General features: G+C 37.4%; 1 protein-coding gene across 2 annotated transcripts in view; it reads right to left on the bottom strand.

The window, feature by feature from the left end:
• USP6NL (USP6 N-terminal like) overlaps positions 1-20,734 on the bottom strand; it is a 204,359-nt gene that overhangs the window by 88,754 nt on the left and 94,871 nt on the right. Inside the window, exons 1-3 of one of the 2 annotated variants that reach the window (XM_004379692.2) lie at positions 11,305-11,695; positions 6,607-6,674; positions 2,937-3,019 (exon numbers count right to left, since the gene is read on the bottom strand). In XM_004379692.2, the coding sequence (XP_004379749.1) occupies positions 2,937-3,019; positions 6,607-6,674; positions 11,305-11,359 (206 nt within the window). In that variant the 5' untranslated portion in view covers positions 11,360-11,695. Of the gene's footprint in view, positions 1-2,936; positions 3,020-6,606; positions 6,675-11,304; positions 11,696-20,734 lie in introns of those variants that run through there. The other variant, XM_023734370.1, reaches the window with a different exon arrangement.

Here is a 20,734-nt window from a genome sequence, read left to right as displayed (position 1 = left end):
TAAAAATGTTTAAAGCTCTCTAACTTTTTAAATAAGACCTATTTTCTATTCTCCAAATGTAACTCCATCACAGGCACACACACTGGGGATAACTCCTCATTTCTGAGTATTAAACAAAGACACCGCTGCTCCATCATCAAGCCAATGTTGTTTGGCAAGAGCTTCAATATTTATTGTGAAATCTGTTATAAAACCAAGTTAGTCCTATGCTATATTTGTTAATTACTATCACACTTCCATATATTAGAACAAGTAAGTTACTAAAAATTACAGTTAGATAGGATCGTTATGAGTCAGAATCGACTCGACAGCAACAGGTTTGGTTTTCTATAAGCTTTAAACAATCTTTGGAACAGGCTACAAAGTTTTTTTTGTTACTGTTGTTGCGATTTTATTGATATTGACACTGACACTTAAAATTCAATTTCACTGCAGAACCAATGAACAAGTACAAAGAATTAAGACAGTAGAAAAATAAACTCTTTTGACTGAGGTATGACAGGGAGCAATACCTAAATGCCTAGGCCAAGTGACTTTATTCAATAGCACAAAAAAATCCAGTCTACAGTGGCTAGCAATGAATGCCACCATCAGCAATCTCCGGAGAAAGTGTTTTACTTAAATTAGGCAATGTAATTAAAATCAATGATTTTGGTGAAATTTGATAAAGTCTAACATCGTGCTAAAATCTACTTTCATGGTTCATTATTTTCATTTGTGTTGCCTGCTTTAGGATTGCATCCTGGAGTAAATAAAATTTTAAAAGTCAGTGTAATAATACAAGAACTGGTATCAATCTGCTTCGTTCTCAAAAAAGTGGTGATCATTTCAAACAGTATCCTTCTCTTTAGGTACTCTTTTTTCTCCTTTGTTTTCCTTCTAGGCACTTCAAAGCGTTTATTCTTGAAATTTTCTATTATACAGGAAAAACAGTACCAAGTAGCACAATGCAGTGGTTAAGAACACAGGCTCGGCAGTCAGACTGCTTAGGCCCAGGTTCCATGTCTGATGCTCACTGTCAGTACATCGTGGGCAAGTTACTTGACCTCTCTGCTTCAGTTTCATCATCTAAAAACAGGAGATTAAAAAACAGTACCCACCCCGGAGAGTTTCTGAAAGAAATAAATGACTTAATCTATGTAAAGCGTTTAAAATACTGCCTGGCAAACAGTAAGTGCTCAATAAATATTAGCTAGTATTATCAAGACAAGTTACTGACTGACTTTTTTCCCACTAAGGCCAAATGGACTTCGGCACAGAGGGTAGAAAACAAACATGAAATAACTGACTGCAATTTTTAAGACTGCCAAATACCGAGCAGACTCTTCAGCCAGACTTCTTATTACTAAGGTCCAGCTCATGTTGTTTCAGGCAATGAGAAAAGAGAATTAGGCAATTACTACAGCCTTTTGTAATATAGAAGGTTTTCAAATGTATTTTGTACTATACTGGACCACTTCATGATAAAATATTATCTATTACAATGGCTCACTACCATCAGACACACTTGGGGAGTTTAAAACGAGCTGAGAGTTCTATCACACTTTTTGAATCAAAATCTACAATAGGACCCAGAAATCATTTAAAAACAACAACTTTCCAGCTTATTCTAATGTGAAGGTAACTTTGGGAGCCACTGTCCTTGACAGTTCTAAATGCTCAAACTGTCCTTTAAAACTTCATTTACATACCCCAGATACGGGAATTAATGCACACAAATATGCAATCATCTCCTGTAATATTTGTGGTCAAGTTTTATTTACTTAAAAAAATATGAAAGGGGGATAATTTTAAAACACTATTTTAATCATAGTTAAAGACTGCTTTATTAGTCTATTGAAGACCAAACTCTCTTGATTACAACTACGCAAGAGAACTTTTCAGATATGCTAATGGCATGAGGTATAACACCTTACATTTATCCAGAAATTTATAGTCTTACATTTTATTTCTTCAAAGCCTGAAATATACAGTAATGTATGTACAGCAGTTATTGATTCCTGTTTTACAAATGAGGCATGAAATGGTTAACTGACTAGAGGCCAGAAAAGCCACAAGAAGAGCACAAATTCTCGAACTCCCGGAACTGTTTGTTTGCTTGCTTGTTTTACCCTCAGTAAAACAGGATACAATAAAACAGTTCCTAAATGCAAAAAAACTGAACAGAAATAGAAAACAAGGTCTGAATGCTGTAAGTCACTGCTATGAACTATATATGAAATTGTGTTTTTCCCTCAAAATTTAATCATATATAAATTAAAATTCCTGGCTTTTTCCTATATGTAATAAACAAAACTGAAAAAGAATACATGTGAATGAGACTTAAGTTACTCACTAAACTGGGAACCTGATTAAAAACTGCCAGAACCAGATGGACTGATTCACATGATTAGCAGGATATTTTTAAGAGTCAAAATCATATTAACCACTTTATTTTACAGAGGTCTAGACCTCTATCAACTCTTTTATTACATACTTGGGAAAAATGGAATTACTTTTGAGAAGCAATAACATGAACACATTTACAGCTATAAGGAAGAGCAATGGTATTTCTCTTCATTGCTCATTTTTGGGCTGTATAACACTAAAGTTCTAATTGCTATTTATTCTTAAAATACATTTATATAAAATGTTTTATAATTTTTTTAAAATAGAAATCATTATTCCTTCACATTTAATTCTGCTAAATTATTAATACAACTCATTTACTGCATTATGTTGTTACCAAAATACTAAAGATTATATTCTTAACTCTAGCTCAATTTCAATGACAGAAATTAAAAACACCAGGAATTTAATAACCAAAAAGCACATCGTAGGACGATTCCTTGACTCTTATTTATACCAATTCCATTGAAAATAAGGAAAATCAATATAGTAAGTGACCATAAAAACATTATAATCAAAAAAGGTGGCTTTCAATCTATGCGACTTACTGTAAAAAGCCAAATCTATCCGTGACTTTGTAAACAAGGTAATCAGCATCTTCCCAAGGTTCAATCTCTGCACCTTCTCGTCCCTAAAATAGGGGACAAAAGAAGGCATTTTTGGGAGTTTATAAAACCAAATACTTTTTTAAATAAGAAGACCAAAAAACAAGAGCTATTTTATGTTTTATTAACAATAAGAGCTGGAAAAAAGGCATTATCAACTTACTTGACATTCTTTTTTCTTTAAACCAAACTAATTTTGGCAATATCATTGTTTCCTCAGTTAGGAACTATGGAAGATACTATATATCAGTAACAACTGACATGTTGCTAAGTCTTGATCAGATGACGTTTCCAGGGAGAAGCTGTGGTGCAGTAAATTACTTAATATGGCCCTTCTAGCCATAGTCTTTGTGACTTCCATAAAATGATTGGGTGGGGTTATGCAAATAAGGTGTTTGTGGTTCACCAAGAAGACTGGACAGCCTGCTAAGAACACAAATAAGGTGCATGGAACCCCTGTGGGGGGGCAGGGGGTGGGAACATGTGAATAAGGTGTATAGAACCCTAACAAGGGGATTGGTCAGTTTTGCCATCTCGCTAGGCTTAAAAAGAGACAATCCCAGAGCGAGAAGGAGACCTCACTACCATCAAAAGAAAAGAGCCAGGAGTGAAGAGTGTCCTTTGGACCTGGGATCCCTCCGCTGAGAACCCTCTAGATCCAGAAGACAGAGAAAAAGAGCTGTAACACCAGAGATGGTGCGAGACGGTGAGAAGCAGCAGCAGAGAACTGGCATCAGCAGAACCAGGAGACTGGCACAAGATGCTACAACGGACTTCCCAGTCCATGGAGCGAGGCAGCTGCAGTGGGTGTGCTGACCCACAGAGTGAGAGAGCTGAGCACCTTCGGGCAGGAGGCTTGCTGGCAGAGTCGGGTGACTCTGGGCACTTATTGGCAGAGCTAAAGAGCTTTGTAAAACTTGCCAAAGCAGGGCAGAGGCAGGGCCAAGGGGCCGAGAGAGAGAGCACAAGAGAGAGAGGCCTGCCTGTGGGCCCAGCTGAGAACCCATCCTGACTCAATAACTGTATTCTGAGTCATTCCTGATCCTGAATTGTAATCTGCTACTTCCCTAGTAAACTCTATAACTGTGAGTATGGTCTGTGAATTCTGTGTGGCCACTGCAATGAATTATCACACGCAGCAGAGGAGTAGAGAGTGCTCTGGGAGGGATGGCTGGTGTCAGAATTGCTAAAAAGGTTGGAGAGAGAAGGTATGTCTGACCTCTGCTTCATAGGAATCAGCCTTGGGCTGTTGATCTTAATTCTCTTCCCCCCCTGTGAAGTTAAAGGAGGTGTGATGACCCCACACTGCCATTTTTACAGAAGCAGAGTGGGAAAGATGAAACAATGAGAGGCAAAGAAAACAAAGCTATTAAAAATAACATACATTTTTAAATAAAATCCCAGAAATATTTAAAGAGTTCACCTATAAATCATGAATCATAAAGTTTGTGTGCAAATAAAGCAAATAAAGTATGAACTGGCAAACTTAAAAATTTTAGATCAAACATATCTTAGAAAAAAATGTATTTTTGGCCTTTTCATCTAAACTTCTAAGAAGAGTAGACTATACACTTTGCCTCTCTACTTCTTTACTTCACCGTCACATCAGCCCTAAAACTATATCCTTGCCAAAGTCAAAAGTAACCTCCCAGTTGTCAAATACTGTGGCTACTATTCCTTCCCTCCCTCCAGTTGCCATTAGTCGATTCTAACTCATGGCAGCCCCATGTGTGTCAGAGTAGAACTGTGCTCCAAAGGGTTTTCAGGGGCTGATTTTTCAGAAGTAGATCACCATAGCTTTCTTTCAAGGTGCCTATGGGTGAACTCGAACCTCTAACCTCTTGGTTAGCAGTCTAGTGCACTAACCGTTTGCACTACCCAGGGACTCTGGACACTATTCAGTCCTTATCTAATGGACCCTGTAGGTACACTTATCAGTGTTACTCACTCCCTATTCCCTGACTTCCATGACACCATCCTCTATAGGTTCTCCTCCTACCTCTCCAACTGTTCTTTTGAAGGCTTTTTCACGGACACCTCTTAACTGTGTGTGGGCTCGGTGTTTTTGCCCTGAGCTCTTCTTATTCTAGGTACTCATTTACTTTTTTTTTTTTTTTGAACAATTTATTGTGGTTTGGGTAGAAGTTTACACAGCATATTAGTTTCCCATCCAACAATTTAAACACATTTTGTTTTGATACTCATCTACTCTTGAAGCTTTTAACTAACCGATCTGTGTAGAAATCCCAAATATAACTGTCTAAAACAATTATTTAAGCTTCAGACGCAAATACCCAACTGCCTTGTGGACACCTCCATCTGAGTGTATTTTATAATTATATGCTCTCATATTCTCCTCCAACTAGACTTTAAGCATCTTATGGGCAAAAATTGCTGTAATTCATTTCTATATTGTGACTCCCCACTTCCTAGCATGATGCCTAGGCCTGATCACTAAGTGTTGTTAATTGATATATGCAAGCATAAATGAATCATAGATCTATTGGTTTTAACCTAGTTAAGCAGTTAAATAAGTTAATTAGCTTTTTCATTACCCTAAAACCTAACCACAATAATGGGAAACTGTGTCTGATGTTCCAAACAACGAACTTAAAAACGAACTCTTGGAATACAACTCTTAAGTTGTTAAGCCTGTATGCCTCTTTGGAAGCAGGGCACAATCCACATGGCTTTCTCATGCTCACATTATTCTCACAAATAATAAAAAAATATTGAATATAAAAGTACATGCAAGTAATACAAACACATAACATAACATTTCTAAATTACTGCTACTACTCATTATAGACCTCAGGAGGTAGGGTAATAAAGAAACATGTAAATTGTCAGCAATTATGATTTTCTAGGGCATCAAAAATCAGATTCCATAACTAACATAAGGCTAAATGATAACGGAAATTATACATAAATGTGTAAATTCACATTTTCAGATACATGATAAATTTATAACAGAATATATAAGTTATACATAAGGTGGATATTTAGTCTTGTATACTTGCTTATTCAAATACCACATTGTATACCTAGTTTGAGTCTGTTCTAGGTATTTAGGACATAGAGGACAGCAAACAAAAGAAATTCCTGCCCTCAGAGAGTTTACATTCTAGGAGGGAGAACAGATAATAAACAAAATAAGTAAAATATATAGTATTTTAGATGCAGATAAGCGTTTTGGTGAAAAAGAAAGCAGGGGAAAAGGATACAGAGTGCAGGGGTGGGGGGTGAGGGAGGTGGGGGTATTAAACAGGATGGTCAGAGAAGATATCACTAAGAAGGTGGCATCTGGGTAAAGATCTGAAAGAGTTAAGGCAATGAGACATGAGGCTATCCAGAACATAAATGTTCTAAGCAGAAGAAACAGCGATAGCAAGCCCGGAGGCAGAAGTGAGTCTGCTGTAGAGAGGAATAGCAAAAGACCAGTAGCTGGAGCAGAGGAAAGAATTAGGAGGGAAGTCAGAGAAAAAAATGACCTCAGTGTTCACATGCAGTAAACAAACTGCTTCTGTAATCTAAGCTCTCCAAAAAGCAAATCCATTTCTATTTATGTGTTTTTTCTAAGAAAATTACACAAAGAGTAAATAGGAATACTTACTCTGTCATATTTAGCAACTATTTCAGCTCGTTCCTGGGCAAGTTTGAGTGCTACATCCTGGTCTGAATCTGTGGAAAGATCAAATTTAGATGAACTGTTATCCAAAGAATCATAAAGAATCATAAAAAAACCAAACCGGTTGCCGTTGAATCAATTCCAACTCAGAGCAACCCTACAGGACAGAGTAGAACTGCCCCATGGGGTTTCCAAGGAGCAGCTAGTGGATTCAAATAGTCAATCTTCTGGTTAGCAGCCGTAGCTCTTAATCACTGCACCACCAAGATTCCTTCAAAGAATTATACAGTTAATTAATTATAAAACTAAGATAAATGCAAATAAAAATAACTTAATACTGCCTAAAATGACAAACCTGCAAAAATCAAATAAAAAACTTAAAAGAGTAAGTTTAATATCTGTAACTACAACTTTGGAATATGAACATATTTATCATTGCAATATTATATAAGATATTCAAAAGAAAACATTAAGGGGACATGATAAATCACATCCCTCAAGAATCAATTTTGGATCTAAGGTCATAGAAATGGGTATTGAAGGAGAAACTGAAGCTGAAAGCTCCATCTAAATTTTCAGATAAAACCCACTTGGGTAGAAGATGAGACAAGCATTCAAGAAGACTTTTAAAAATTAAGGTAATTTGTCCACAAAATAAACTTGAGCAAGATATATTTCAAGAGTTAAGATATATATTTATATACATATTATTAATCTTCCATGACGAAAACAATCATGTTTTAATTTAGCATTTTCAGGTCCCCTTTATTTAATGCCTCAACTACTACAATTATCTCCTGTTTGATTCTCTTGCCCCGCCACCTTCTTCCTTACTACGCCAGATATCTTTCAAAAACACAAATATGACAATAAAAGTAGAGATCATGACATGAAATTGTGTGGATCTGACTACCTATCTGAAGCACCGTAAATAAAAGTAAAAGATCAATGACAGACTGTATAAAAGGCAACTCTGATCAGTAAGAAAAAGACAAGTATTCCAGCAGAAATGCCCTTGCTCATGTGCAAAGGTCATGAACAAGAAAAACACAAGAGTAATAACAGCAGCAACAACAATATTTGTGTTCTTACTAAGTGCCTGGCAGACAGTCAGACAATACCAGGCAGCAGATGTTGTGCTACGTACTTTACATGCATTTTCATCTTTAATTCTAACAACAATGCTTTAAGGTAGGTATCATTATTAATCCTTTTACACAGATGGGGAAAAAAAATGAGGTTTAGAGATTTTAAACAACTTGTTTAAGGCCACAATGCTAGTAAATGACTGAGCTAGGATTCAAATCCAGGCAGTTTTGACTCCATAGTCCATAATTTTAACCACTACTTCATACAAGTGATTACTAAAGGTATGTAAAAGGATTTCCATTTAAAGATGGCAGATAGAACACGATTTTATATCCATTCCTCCTAAAACTCTACTAAAATGGTAATATAACCACTATTGCTGAGTGAATTCAGACATATTATGCCCATGTGTGCCAGAGTAGAACCATGTTCCATAGGGTTTTCAATGGCTCATTTTTCAGAAGTAGGTTGCCAGGCCTTTTTTCCAGGATGCTTCTGAGTGGACTCCAACCTTCAACCTTTTGTATAGCAGTCAAGTGCGTTAACCATTTGCACCACCCAGGGAGTACAAATTGACAATAAAGAGATTCTCTAAAAGGCATAAATCCACAAGGACAAGGGGAGAGTGAAAGACAGGTAGACAGACTGAGAAACAGACAAAAAACTATGGAAGTTGGAAAGATTTAGACCAGAGAAAGCTGAACACCAAGTCAACAGTCGTAAAAGGTGAGAAACAACCTAATTTACATTGTAACACCTCCCCATCTCTAAAGGCCAGCAAATGGTGGTTCCTGAGGAGAAGTAATCCATTGCCATCGAGTCAATTCCGACTCACAGCAACTCTATAGGACAGAGTAGAACTGCCCCATATGGTTTCCAAGGAGCGGCTGGTGGATTCAAACTGCTGACCTTTTGGTTAGCAGCCGAACTCTTAACCACTGCGCCACCAGGGATCCTTAAAAGTCAATCCCCTAAGAGTTGAAAGTACATGCTACATGTGTGTAGCAGAGGTGGGTGCAGGTCAGAGAACCAAATCTTCATGCCTAAAACTGAAAAACGAGGAAGTGGCAATGCAATCATGTTATCCAGCACTATGGAAGTAAACAGAAGAAGAATCAGTGGATACTGGAGAGTGGTTACCTCTATGGAATGAACATTAGAGAGGGAGGAGTGTGGGAGTTTGCTATTTTTCAAAGTCTTACAGATTGCTGCATCTTTAAACCAAATATACGTTTAATAAAACTAAAATCTAATTTTAAAAACAAAGACATGGAAAAAACCCACCTCATTAGCAACTAAACAAATGTAAGTTTTAAAATATCATTTTGCATTTATCAAACTGACCAAAAAATGCATTGATATTATTCAATGTTTGCAGTTCATACACTGTGGGTAAACATAAATTTATAACATCTTTCTGAAAAGTAATTTGATAATATGCATCAACAATCTTAAAAACAGGCATATCCTTTACCCAACAATTCCACCTTTAGGGATTTATGCCAATGAGATAGTCAAACAAGCATAAAGTTGTTTATAATAGCAAAAGTAGCAAAACAAGAATTTTTTTAAAAATTTAAATGTTATTAGGAAAAAATGTTTTATGTTACTGTTTTTCTTATTTAGATTATAAAATGTCAGTATGCCATCCTTTGGAGGAAGTGAATAAATAAACGTGTGAATAAACAAATAGAATGGTTAAAAAATGACAAAAATACAGACAAAAATTACAGTTCTAATTTTCACAATGAAGTAATGTAAACAGAAGTCTGAAATAACGAACTCAATTACATACATAGTCATTATCCTATTCTAGACTTATGAGCCTTTATCAATTCCTTTTTCCTCTTCTTCTGCCCAGCTTTGAAACATTACACTCACACTTCTGCAAATGGGATTGGAAAAGCAAATTAATAGAAATGAAATACAAACTAGGGAACTTGACTGTCTATTAAACGCCATTTCCATTATTAGAGCTGTTAAGTATGAATTTTATGGCGATTGGGCCAAATTCAATGGATAGGTGCTTTCTTTTAATGTATTCTGTATCAGTTAAGAGATGATAAAAGTTTAAAAGTGTAAAGACAAGAACTGGAAATAGTACGGAGTTGGGAAGAGAAGATACAAAGTATCCCAGGTAAACTTCATTGGGGTAAATTATAAAAGACAAAGCTTTACATGGATGGACTTAATCTAGAAATTTCCAGGAAGACAAAACCTAACAATACAATAGAGGTTGTCTTGCTGAATTGTATGAAATTGTATGCTAATTTTACAGGGGAAATATGATGCACTTTAACATGCTCAGAACAGTTGACTCTAAATCAAATAAATGAGTTCTAAATCTCCAAATTCCTTTAGAAATGTCTTATCCTTGTATTTTCCTATGCAGTAAAAATTTTATATTAATGAACGTGTTCTAAAAAGAGAGTGGATTTAAAGACAAACTAATTTTACAAAATACAGCCAAACCAACTTCTTTGAAGAGACTAAATGGGAAATGTCAATCTTTCCCAACACTCAAGTTAGAGACATTATTTAATAATCTGCATTCTGAGGCAATTATTTATAGACTAAGAGTTAATAACCTTTTACAGGATTCATTATCATTAAAGTATGTTTCATACTTTCTGATCTGTAGCTGAGAAGTTTATTAAGAATTAAACTAGAATATTTCTTTTGGTTTCATTCTGATTGCTTATTTAGAAATTCCATAGAAAGAATAAAGAGTATACCCTAAAACATTGACCACAAACAATATCAACTGCTGTCATGTGTCTGTGTCAAGTGTGCACTATGTTCCAGGTACCTACTAAACAATGACAGCTGTGTTAGTTGGTACTTACACGTCAACATCAAATAAAAATTTAATCAGGGCAGTACCCCATCAATTCACACTACATCTTCATGTTCTCATTGCATGACAAATTCATTACCAGTAAAAGTTTGTCTGGAAAAATTTGTTTTGAAAATACAGTACCATTTGTGTTTGGTAACTAAAGGGTAACAACATAGCTGTTACAATAAATGTAGCTAAAGAAAAAGTTCCTATTATTAAAGATAAAACCATGTGGAGAAATATATGGGCCATCTAGTTTAAATTTTCTCAACCCTCTTATTTTGACAAAACCTTTGTTTTTGTTTTTGGTTTTTTTTAAACACATTGTTCAGGATTTTAAAGGTATACTTTAAACAGTAAGGACCAGAAGATGTTTGGATCAAATAGTCAAGGATACAGGAAAACATCTCTGGGCACAACTTTATGGAAGAAAATGACAACTGCAGAATTTTATGAAGCATTTTAAAAACTGACAACATTTTAAGAAAACCTCTAATTCAATTTAAACCCCCAAGAACTTTTTAAAAGTGTCCAGTATCCTCCTGAATTACATTTTTTTAAAGCAGGCGTTGTGTCTTAGTGTCATTAAGTAAGTTAACCCCAAACTGTAATGAACAATTTATACAAAGCTATTAAATTTTAAATTCAATTCAATAAAATAAAATTGATGGCAGATAATTTTTCCCAGTGTACATTTTGACAGATGAGTATTAAACATACTTAAATAAGCAATTTCATTTTAAAAAATACTTTACCCTTTGTTAGATAATCAGTCTGGCCTTGGGAATTAACAGCTGCTTCAGTCCTCATAGAGTAAATTTATCTATTCCAAGATTTCATTGTTACTCTATACTTCTTGAGCACACCAAGAGTGTTACATGGTACCCCACACATTCTGCAACTAACTGAAACAAAGAAAAGAGGAAGGCAGCTCTGCTTTAAACTATTTCTGAGACAAGCACAAGAAAGAAAAAGTTTGAGATGCATTCTGTCTTCTTCTAAAGGGGGGAAAAAGACCTTGCTGTGGTTACACAGACTACAGATATTCAAACAAAGATGATATTTGTTGAGGGTAAAAATATGGCTTTCAGGCTAGATCCCAAGTATGAACCACACCAGCCTACACCCAGCATTCCATCTAATAACAAATAGAGGCTTTAAACCAGCAGCTTCATAATACGCCTTAATCTTGTGCTTCCAAATTTGCCACGTTCTTAGTACTTTAATACTTAGTACTAAGGAGCAACAAAAAAAAATTTTATTTAAAACTTTAAATTAAAGCTAAAGTAAGAACGCACCTCCCCTCGAATATATTTTATAACTAATATAATTTTTAATGATAAATTTTAATGTGAAATCTTCAGTCCCTGTTTCAGATTACATAAGCAAGTGCATGCTAATGCAGTGGCTTTGGAAATTTTTAACACACACATACAGTAAAACAAATGTTTCATGAAAAAAATACGTATAACTACTGCAGGATGGCGCTCTGAAATTTTCTATTTTATTCTACTTATTGTTTCCTTCTTCCCTTTATTGCTTTTCTTCTTTCCTTCTTTTAAATGGGCAGAGACCTGCAATTTGGAAACCACTTTCCAAAAGTAACAGCCCTGTTAGAGGCATGCCTGTGATCATTAATTAAACTTAACTGGACACTAATGAATGAAGTTTATCCTCAGCTTAAACAAGTTGGAACATTAGACATAAGCAAAAGATCTCAGAAGCCTAGACAGAAGGAAACCAAGTCGTATACCAAGGAGTGAAAATCAGACTGGCATCAGACTTCTAATCAGTTAGAAGAGAAAGAAGCACTATTTTTAAAGTTCTGAGAAAAGAATTTATAATGAATTTAGAATTTACACCAAGGCAAACTATCAATTAAGCATGAGGAAAAAATAAAAACATTTTTTAGGTATCACAAAGTGTGGTGGGCTAAATAATGCTCCCTCCTCCCACCCCCCAAGCACACCTAATCTCTGAACTCTGTGAATGTTACCTTATATGGCAAAATGGACTTGCAGATATGATTAAATTAAGGATCTTGAGATGAGAAAATTATGCTGGATTATCCAGTTGAGCCCACTGTTCTCACAAGGATCCTTTTAAGAGGGAGGCAAGAAAGTCAAAGGAAGTAGAAGATATGACAAGGAATAGGTTGGAGTGATACAAGAAAGAGGCCACTAGCCAAGGAATGCAGGTGGCTTCCAGGAGCTGGAAAAGGCAAAGAAACTGATTCTCCCCTAGAACCTCCAGAAGGAACCAACCCTGCCTATCCCTTGCCTTTAGCCCAATGAAACTGATTTTGGACCTCTGGCCTCCAGAACTGTAAGAGAATAGATTTATGCTGTTTTAAGCCACGAAGTTAATTTGTTACAGCAACAAGAGAAAACTAACATGTAAGGATTCAAAGTTTACTGCCTATGCAAGATTTCTTTAAACAAACAAACAAAAAAAACACTGAGAATATACTACAGAAAAACAAAACAACAGTAAAAATAATTGAAAAGAGAGACAGACACAGGATCCATGAAATCACCAAGGTAACCCAGAAGGTCAAAATTAGACATTTCCATATGTCAACTGTGTAGTTGCCTAGAGAGCAATCAGTCTACGTTAGAATAGAAAATTCACGGTGTTTTCAAGAAGAACGTGAATTCCAGGCAACATATAAACTCACTGCTGTCGAGTTGATTCCGACTCATAGCAACCCTATAGCACAGAGTAGAACACCCCATGGGGTTTCCAAGGCTGTAATCTTTACAGGAGCTCTGGTGGTGCAGGGGTTAAGAGCTCAGCTGCTAACCAAAAGGTCAGCAGTTCGAATCCACCAGCTGTTCCTTGGAAACTGCCACATCTTTCTCCTGTGGAGCGGCTGGTGGGTTCAAACTGCTGACCTTTGAGCTGGTAGCCAAGCACTTAACCACTGTACCACCAGGGCTCCTTAGGCAAGATATAGATCACGGATATTATTAGTGAGACGGTAGAAGTTTATATACAAAAGACACCAAAAGAGGAAAGGGGTTAGAAACCTCAGGTCAAGCAAAGCACAGTGCATTTTAAATATGAAGTACAAAGGGGTTTGACTGTGAATAATTGATGGCATGTGAGAGAAGTGAATTCACTGACCTTGACACTTTCAACATTAAGATTATATTTCCTTCTCTACATACCTCATCACAATATTTGGGACTGAAGTAAATGATATTTACATTATTATGATTATGTAAGAATTTTACTGGTTTTTAAATTTCAAAATCAACTATAGGCAAAGTGTCCAAAACTGAACTCTGATATATATACCTACCCACCCCCATTCCAAACCTAAACCCCTTCTCCTGGAAGAAATCACTGTTAACTACCAAAAATATTCTCTGTACTCAACAAGAATATGCATGTATGCATGCATGAGCGCACACACACACACATTCACATCTCCCTCTTCTATTAAAAAACTAGAATCATTCCATAAATAATTTTACATCTTACTCTTCTTCACTTAACAGTGCATCATAGTACAGGTCTACCAAGTGGTGTGCCAGGGAAGGTTTAGCAACTGGCTCTTGTGGGAGGGAGCGGAGATGGCAAGCCCTGGTTTGTGGCATCTGCTGATTTCCATGATGTGAATATACCTCCACCAAGGTGGCAAGTTCAAGCAGCCAACGTGACATCACTGACTGCAGATGTATACAGATACTTGTGTGGCTGTTTTGAAGATGAAATCTGGATGTTTCTAAGGACTTTTACCGTTTATGGTATTGGTTCTTTCATATATCTAGCTTCCAGCCTCTGACTGCCCCTTTCCTTGATCATGATTGTTTACAGTATTTTTATAACTGCATCTATGATCAGAATCTTTTTGTTGTATTTTGTTGTTCCCAAGTGAACATGAGAAAGAGGGAAAGAAGCCAAATGATTTTTCTAAGATCATTACACTAGTGGAGGAAGGAAGAGGAAGGGGACAAATGGGCTTTTGAGGTTGTTCTTTTTTTTTTTTTTATTGTACTTCAGGTGAAGGCTTACAGAACAAATAGTTTCTCATGAAACAGTAGTACACATATTGTTTTATGACATTGGTTAACAACCCCACAACATGTCAACCCTCTAACTTCTCAACCTTTTTTTTTTTTTTGGTGAAAATACACATAGCCAAAGATACACCATTTCGAAAATTTCTATATGCACAGTTCAGTGACATTGACTACGCTCTTCCAATTGTGCTGCTATTCTCACTTAAGATGAAGGCTTACAGAACAAAATAGTTTCTCACTTAACAGTTACTACACATGTTGCCCTATGACAATGGTTAACAATCTCATAACACATCAACAATATCCTTACTCAACCTTGGGTTCCCTATCACCAGCTTCCTTGTCCCCTTCTGCCTTCTGGCCCTTGTCACTGGACTACTGTACCTCATCAGTCCCATTTGATTTTATGGGGCTGTCCACTCCCAGGCTGAACGGTGAACCTCAGAGATAACTTCACCACTGAGCTAAAAGGGTGTCTGGGGGCCATACTCTCGGGGTTTCTCCAGTCTCCTTTAGGCCAGTAAATCTAGTCTTTTTTTTTGTGAGTTAGAATTATGTTCTACATCCTTCTCCAGCTCTGTCCAGAACCCTCTGTTGTGATCCCAGTCAGAGCAGTCAGTGGTGGTAGCCGGGCACCATCTAGCTGTACTGGACTCAGTCTGGTGGAGGCCTTGGTAGCTGTGGTCCATTAGTCCTTCAGACTAATCTTTTCCTTGTATCCTGTTCTCTTCATTCTCCCTTGTTCCGGAGGGATGAGACCAGTGGAGTATCTTAGATGGCCACTCACAGGCTTTTAAGACCCCAGACGCTACTCACCAAGGTAGAATGTAGAACATTGTCTTTATAAACTGTGTTATGCCAATTGAGCTAGATGTTCCCCGAGACCATGGCCCCTACAGCCCTCTGCCCAGCAATTCAGTCCCTCAGGGAGTTTGGATGCGTCTAAGAGGTTGTTCATTTTTCAGAAGACATTTGTTTGACATAGAATTAACTAAGTTATGAGAGACAGAAATGGAATCGGGCTGGGAGCGTAAGGGAGAATAGGGATTGGTTGTTTAGACGACCTCTCAATGAAGTAGAATGAAAGGGATGGGTGGAGATATTGGATCAGTTCTTCTCACAGGATCCCAGATGATGATGCTTTTGGCTTAGGATATTTTGGGAGATTATTTCAGAATAAGCTATCTGGTGAGGATGGTAGTATAGAATAACGAATCAAAATAAGTGCTACTTCAGGTTCTCTTATTGCTGGTGACCTTCCTTTTGTTTGTTTGTAGTTGTATTTTGATATTGATCTGCTTATTCTTCGTCTGAGCATTCCTTCCAGCCTTGGATCTAGATGATAGACAAATAAATGCTGAAATTTTTAGCAGTGGTGCCTATTAAAATCTTACCATTTAAAATAATCTTTGTTCTTGATAAATCTTGGTCTATGCTACAATAAGAAAGTGATCACAAATAACTGGAATTATTGATACTTAAGGCCTCTTTTGGTTAAAGGATGAGATGGAATTAAGGAACTGAAGTTATAGACACAAATACTTTATTCAAATCACTTCACTAAAAAAGAATATTTGCCAAATGAATACATTAAACTGGAAATGAAAGCCATCAGGAACTGAAGCATGAAGCAGCTTCAGGGACGTGCTATTTTGTCTCATTTTCTAGGCTAAAAGGTTTCACGGATGGTGCCTCAGCATCTTTCTTCATATCACGTGCTGTTCAGCTGTCCTAGTAACCCAGTAGGTAAATCTGCCTAAGTCAAGATGGGTTAATAAAATTTTTTCACTTCAGTTCTAATGCCACATCCTCCAATCAGCCAAAAGAGGAAACATTTCAACCTCCATCTGTCAGTCTCCTGTGTCTTACTTCTCAGAAAGAAGAAACTGACTCCCTAGAACTCCAAAATTCCGATTACTAACTCCTACGTTTATGTGTAAGATGATTCACAGAGAAAAAGGGTATGAAGTGATGTAATCACATTTAAATACCATTGCTACTGATGAGGGAGATAATTACCAGCTGTTGAATATGAGTGTAATACCCACATTTGTGGGCAGGGATGAATGCCAAAACTGCCAACAACAGATACTAAGAACCCAGACAAACATATGAGTCATTTTCCTCACTAAACCCGCCTATAGATGCTGACAGACTCAAAATTATACCTTAGCTGCTTCTCCAGCAATATGATTATTTTAATAGATTACACAAGAACTGGTCTGTAATAACTCCTCGGTTGTGGCTATTTTATAAACTGTTCTTTGAGAGTTTACTATGCTCCAGGCACCATGCTGGCATTTATCCCACATAATCTGAACAACAAACTACTAAGTCAGTTTTATTTCTATCCTCAATTTACAAATGGGGACTTTCTGACCTCAAAGCCACATTTCTAACCACCAAACTATTTTGTTAGAGTGTACATCCCATTGCTGTCGTGTCAGTTTTGACTCATACAGACCGTATAGGAATAGGGTTTCCAAGGCTGTAGATAGTTACGGAAGCAGACTGCCGCATCTTTCTCCCGCACAGCAGCTGGTGGGTTTGAACCTTTGACCTTTCAGTGAACTACTGTGTGCTTAACCAGTACGCCACCAGGGCTTCTTAAAGTGTATGTAGATGATCTTAATACATGTTTTCTCACCTCTGATAGTCTACATATTTCTTTCCTTAGAAACAAAGCTATCTGTGATTCCTCTGAATTCTTAACGTTGGGTTTTCTGGCTTCCAGTGGCCTTAAAATCTTATCACACTAAATTGTCAAGTACTTGTGCAAGTATAATTTAAAGGATGAGCAGATACCTTCACAAATTCTTAACTTTTGACTTACATACATACCAAAATACAAGTGAAAGCATTTTCAAGCTGAGTCAGATAAAAGCCAGCAATGCAGTATATTAATATTACTATTTCTCCAATAAATGTCTAGGATCAAGAAATCACCCTCATTTCTGGCATTTTGTTGGTTAGTCATATGTTTATTCAGCAGCTCCCATGCTCAGGACCATGCGGTAGAGGGAGGCAATCAACAAAACATGAAGCCTGCCCAAGGTAGCCTGAGGAGCTCCAGCTCAGTAGGGGAAAGACTAAATACCACACACATTGTGATAAACACTTTAAGAGAACTATGTTCTATGTGCTATGAGAGTATAATGGAGGGGGAAATGGAACAAAAAAAAAGCTGGAATAAAATATAACAAAACGTTAACAAATGGATAATTCTGAGAGGAAATAGAGAACATTTTATTTTCTTCCTTATACTTCTGTATTGTTTCTGACATATCAATAATAATATATTATTTTTATTATAAAATATTTTTAAAACTATAAAGACAAACTTAAATCATCACAACACCATATGATTAGAAAAAACATTCTTCAGGCAAGGCCAAGACGGCAGAGTAGTCAGATGCTTCTGGTGGACCCTCTTAAAACAAAGACCCAGAAAAACAAGTGGTTTGATTATATATGGCAATCTCGGAGCCCTGAACATCAAAGGCACAGTTGATGAACCGGACTGAGTGACAGGAGGAGGAAGAGACGGTTTGGAAGCAGCAAGGAGTTGCCAGACCTGACCTAGCAACAGCCTGAGCCCTTCAGGCCTGATCAGCTCATGGGTGAGCAGCGAGGAAGGCAAGCAGCCGTGCTCGGGAGGAGCATTTCTGGCACTGGGAGAGACCCATGCCATAGTCTATACGGCTGCGCAGAACCCGTGAGAAGCAGCCCTCCATGAAAGGTAAGTAATTGCGTACAGCTTACTTACCACGCGGATCAAAAACCTCTCTCCTATTTACCCCTCCCACCACCCCCACCCTCCCTGTTCTGCACTGGGTCTCGGACTGGTGTCAGCAATTGCCGAGTCCCATAGGCCGGAAGTAGGATCTGTCACACGCCCGGAGCCATTCTCCCTGCCTTGGAGAGTGAACAAATTAACAAATGGGGAAAAAATAAACTGCAGGCTCCCGTAAGCCAGGAACCCAGGATAGGCACAGCTCCTTTGCCTAGGCACAGGCATAACGGATCCACGGATTTTGAGTGCCTTTCCCCCAGCATAGACTTGTGTGGGACGGCGCAGGCCCTCATTACCGCAGTACAACAGGGTATATACCGGAACCCTAACTTCAACTGTTTCAGCTGTGAAGTGGCAGGTTCTTGACATTTGACACTGCTCTGCCCATTAAGCAGGGTCTTCAGCTACCGACACCACGGGCCTGAGGACTGGTGGCTCTACCCACACCACCTAGCCACCTGTGACAGGGGCCCATGAATAATAGGTGCCCTCGAGTCCTTACAGCCAACAGCATTAGGTGCTCATAGTCCAGCTGCAAAACCCACCCACCCATGCGCTCTACGGAACAGGGACACGCCTTCTTCCTGGACACTCGGAGGTGGCTGTCAGCCCTCTGCCTTGTTCAGAGTGTGTTCCCCTGCTGCAGCCAGATGCCTGTGCCTACACCAATCACCCATGCCTGTCTAGGACTGTAAGTGAGAGCCTACACCACATACTTGGTGGCTATCTACCTGGGCACCTGAGCTGAATCCATACAGGAGGAGTGGGCGGATTCCTGAGATCACATACGTAGTAACAGATCTAACTACCTGATGACAGGACATTAGAGCTTCAAAGGTGCCAATAATTAAACTAGCTCATACAAGCAGCCTATTTGGGCAAATCAAAACAAAACAAGAAGCAAGGACACAATAAGCAAACATAAATAAATATAATAACTTACTGATGGCTCAGAGACAATAGTCAATATCAAATCACATAAAGAGGTAATCCATGATGGCTTCAGCTAGCTCCCAAAATAAAGAATCTAGAAATTTTCCAGAGAAGGAGTATTTCTTGGAATTACCAGAGGCAGAATACAAAACATTAATATACAGAACTCTTCAGGAAATTAGGAAGGAAATTAATCAAAATGCAGAACATGCAATAGAGGAAATTAAAAAGATTAGAGAAGTGCATAATGACCAATTTAACAGGCTGCAAGAATCCATAGAGAGACAGCAATCAGAAATCCAGAAGATTAACAATAAATTTCAGAATTAGACAATTCAATAGAAAATCACAGGAGCGGAACTGAGGCAATGGAAGTCAGAATTAGTCAGACTGAAGATAAAGCACTTGACACCAACTTATTTGAGGAAAAATCAGATAAAAGGATTTAAAAAAATGAAGAAACCCTAAGAATTATGTGGGACTCTATCAAGACGAATAACCTTTGAGTGACTGGAGTACCAGAATAGGGTGGCATAACAGAAAATACAGAGAGAATTGTTGAAGATTTTTTGGCAGAAAACTTCCCTGATATCATGGAAGATGACAAGATACCTATCCAAGATGCTCATCGAACCCCACATAAGGTAGATCCCAAAATAAAGTCACCAAGACATATTATAATCAAACTTGCCAAAACCAAAGATAACGAGAGAATTTTAAGAGCAGCTAGGGACATGTAAAGTCATCTACAAAGCAGAGTCAATAAGAATAAGATCAGACTACTTAGCAGAAACCATGCAGGCAAGAAGGCAATGGGATGACATATATAAAACCTTCAAGAAAAAAAAAAAGCCAGCCAAGAAATATATATCCAGCAAAACTGTCTCTCAAACATAACGGCAAAATTAGGGCATTTCCAGATAAACAGAAGATTAGGGAATCTGCAAAAACCAAACAAAAATACAAGAAATACTAAAGGGAGTGGGCCAGTTAGAAAATCAATAACATCAGATAACAACCCAACACTAGAACACAGGACACAGCAACCAGATAGCAACCCAAACAGGGAAGTCACAAAAGTAAATCAAAGCTAAAACACTGAAACTAGGGAAACAGATGTCAATATATAAAAGATGACAACATTAAAACAAAAAAGAGGGACTTAAATAATGTAGACATGTATTTTTCATACAGAGAGAAAGTCAAGGTGATACAAAGAAATAAAAGACTGGTATAAACTTACAAAAATAGGGGTAAATAATAAGGTAACCACAAAGGAAACTAACAATCCTACATGTCAAAATAAAAAACTAGAAAAATATAAAGACTCAGCAAACACAAAATCAACAACAATGAAAAAGATGAAAAGAAAATACATAAAGAAAAATAACTCAGCATAGAAAATGAAGTGGAACAAAGAAACTGTGAACA

The sequence above is a fragment of the Trichechus manatus genome, unplaced genomic scaffold, assembly GCF_000243295.1.
Source record: "Trichechus manatus latirostris isolate Lorelei unplaced genomic scaffold, TriManLat1.0 scaffold00067, whole genome shotgun sequence".
NCBI lineage: Eukaryota > Metazoa > Chordata > Mammalia > Sirenia > Trichechidae > Trichechus > Trichechus manatus.
This window is presented reverse-complemented; position numbering and strand designations above follow the sequence as displayed.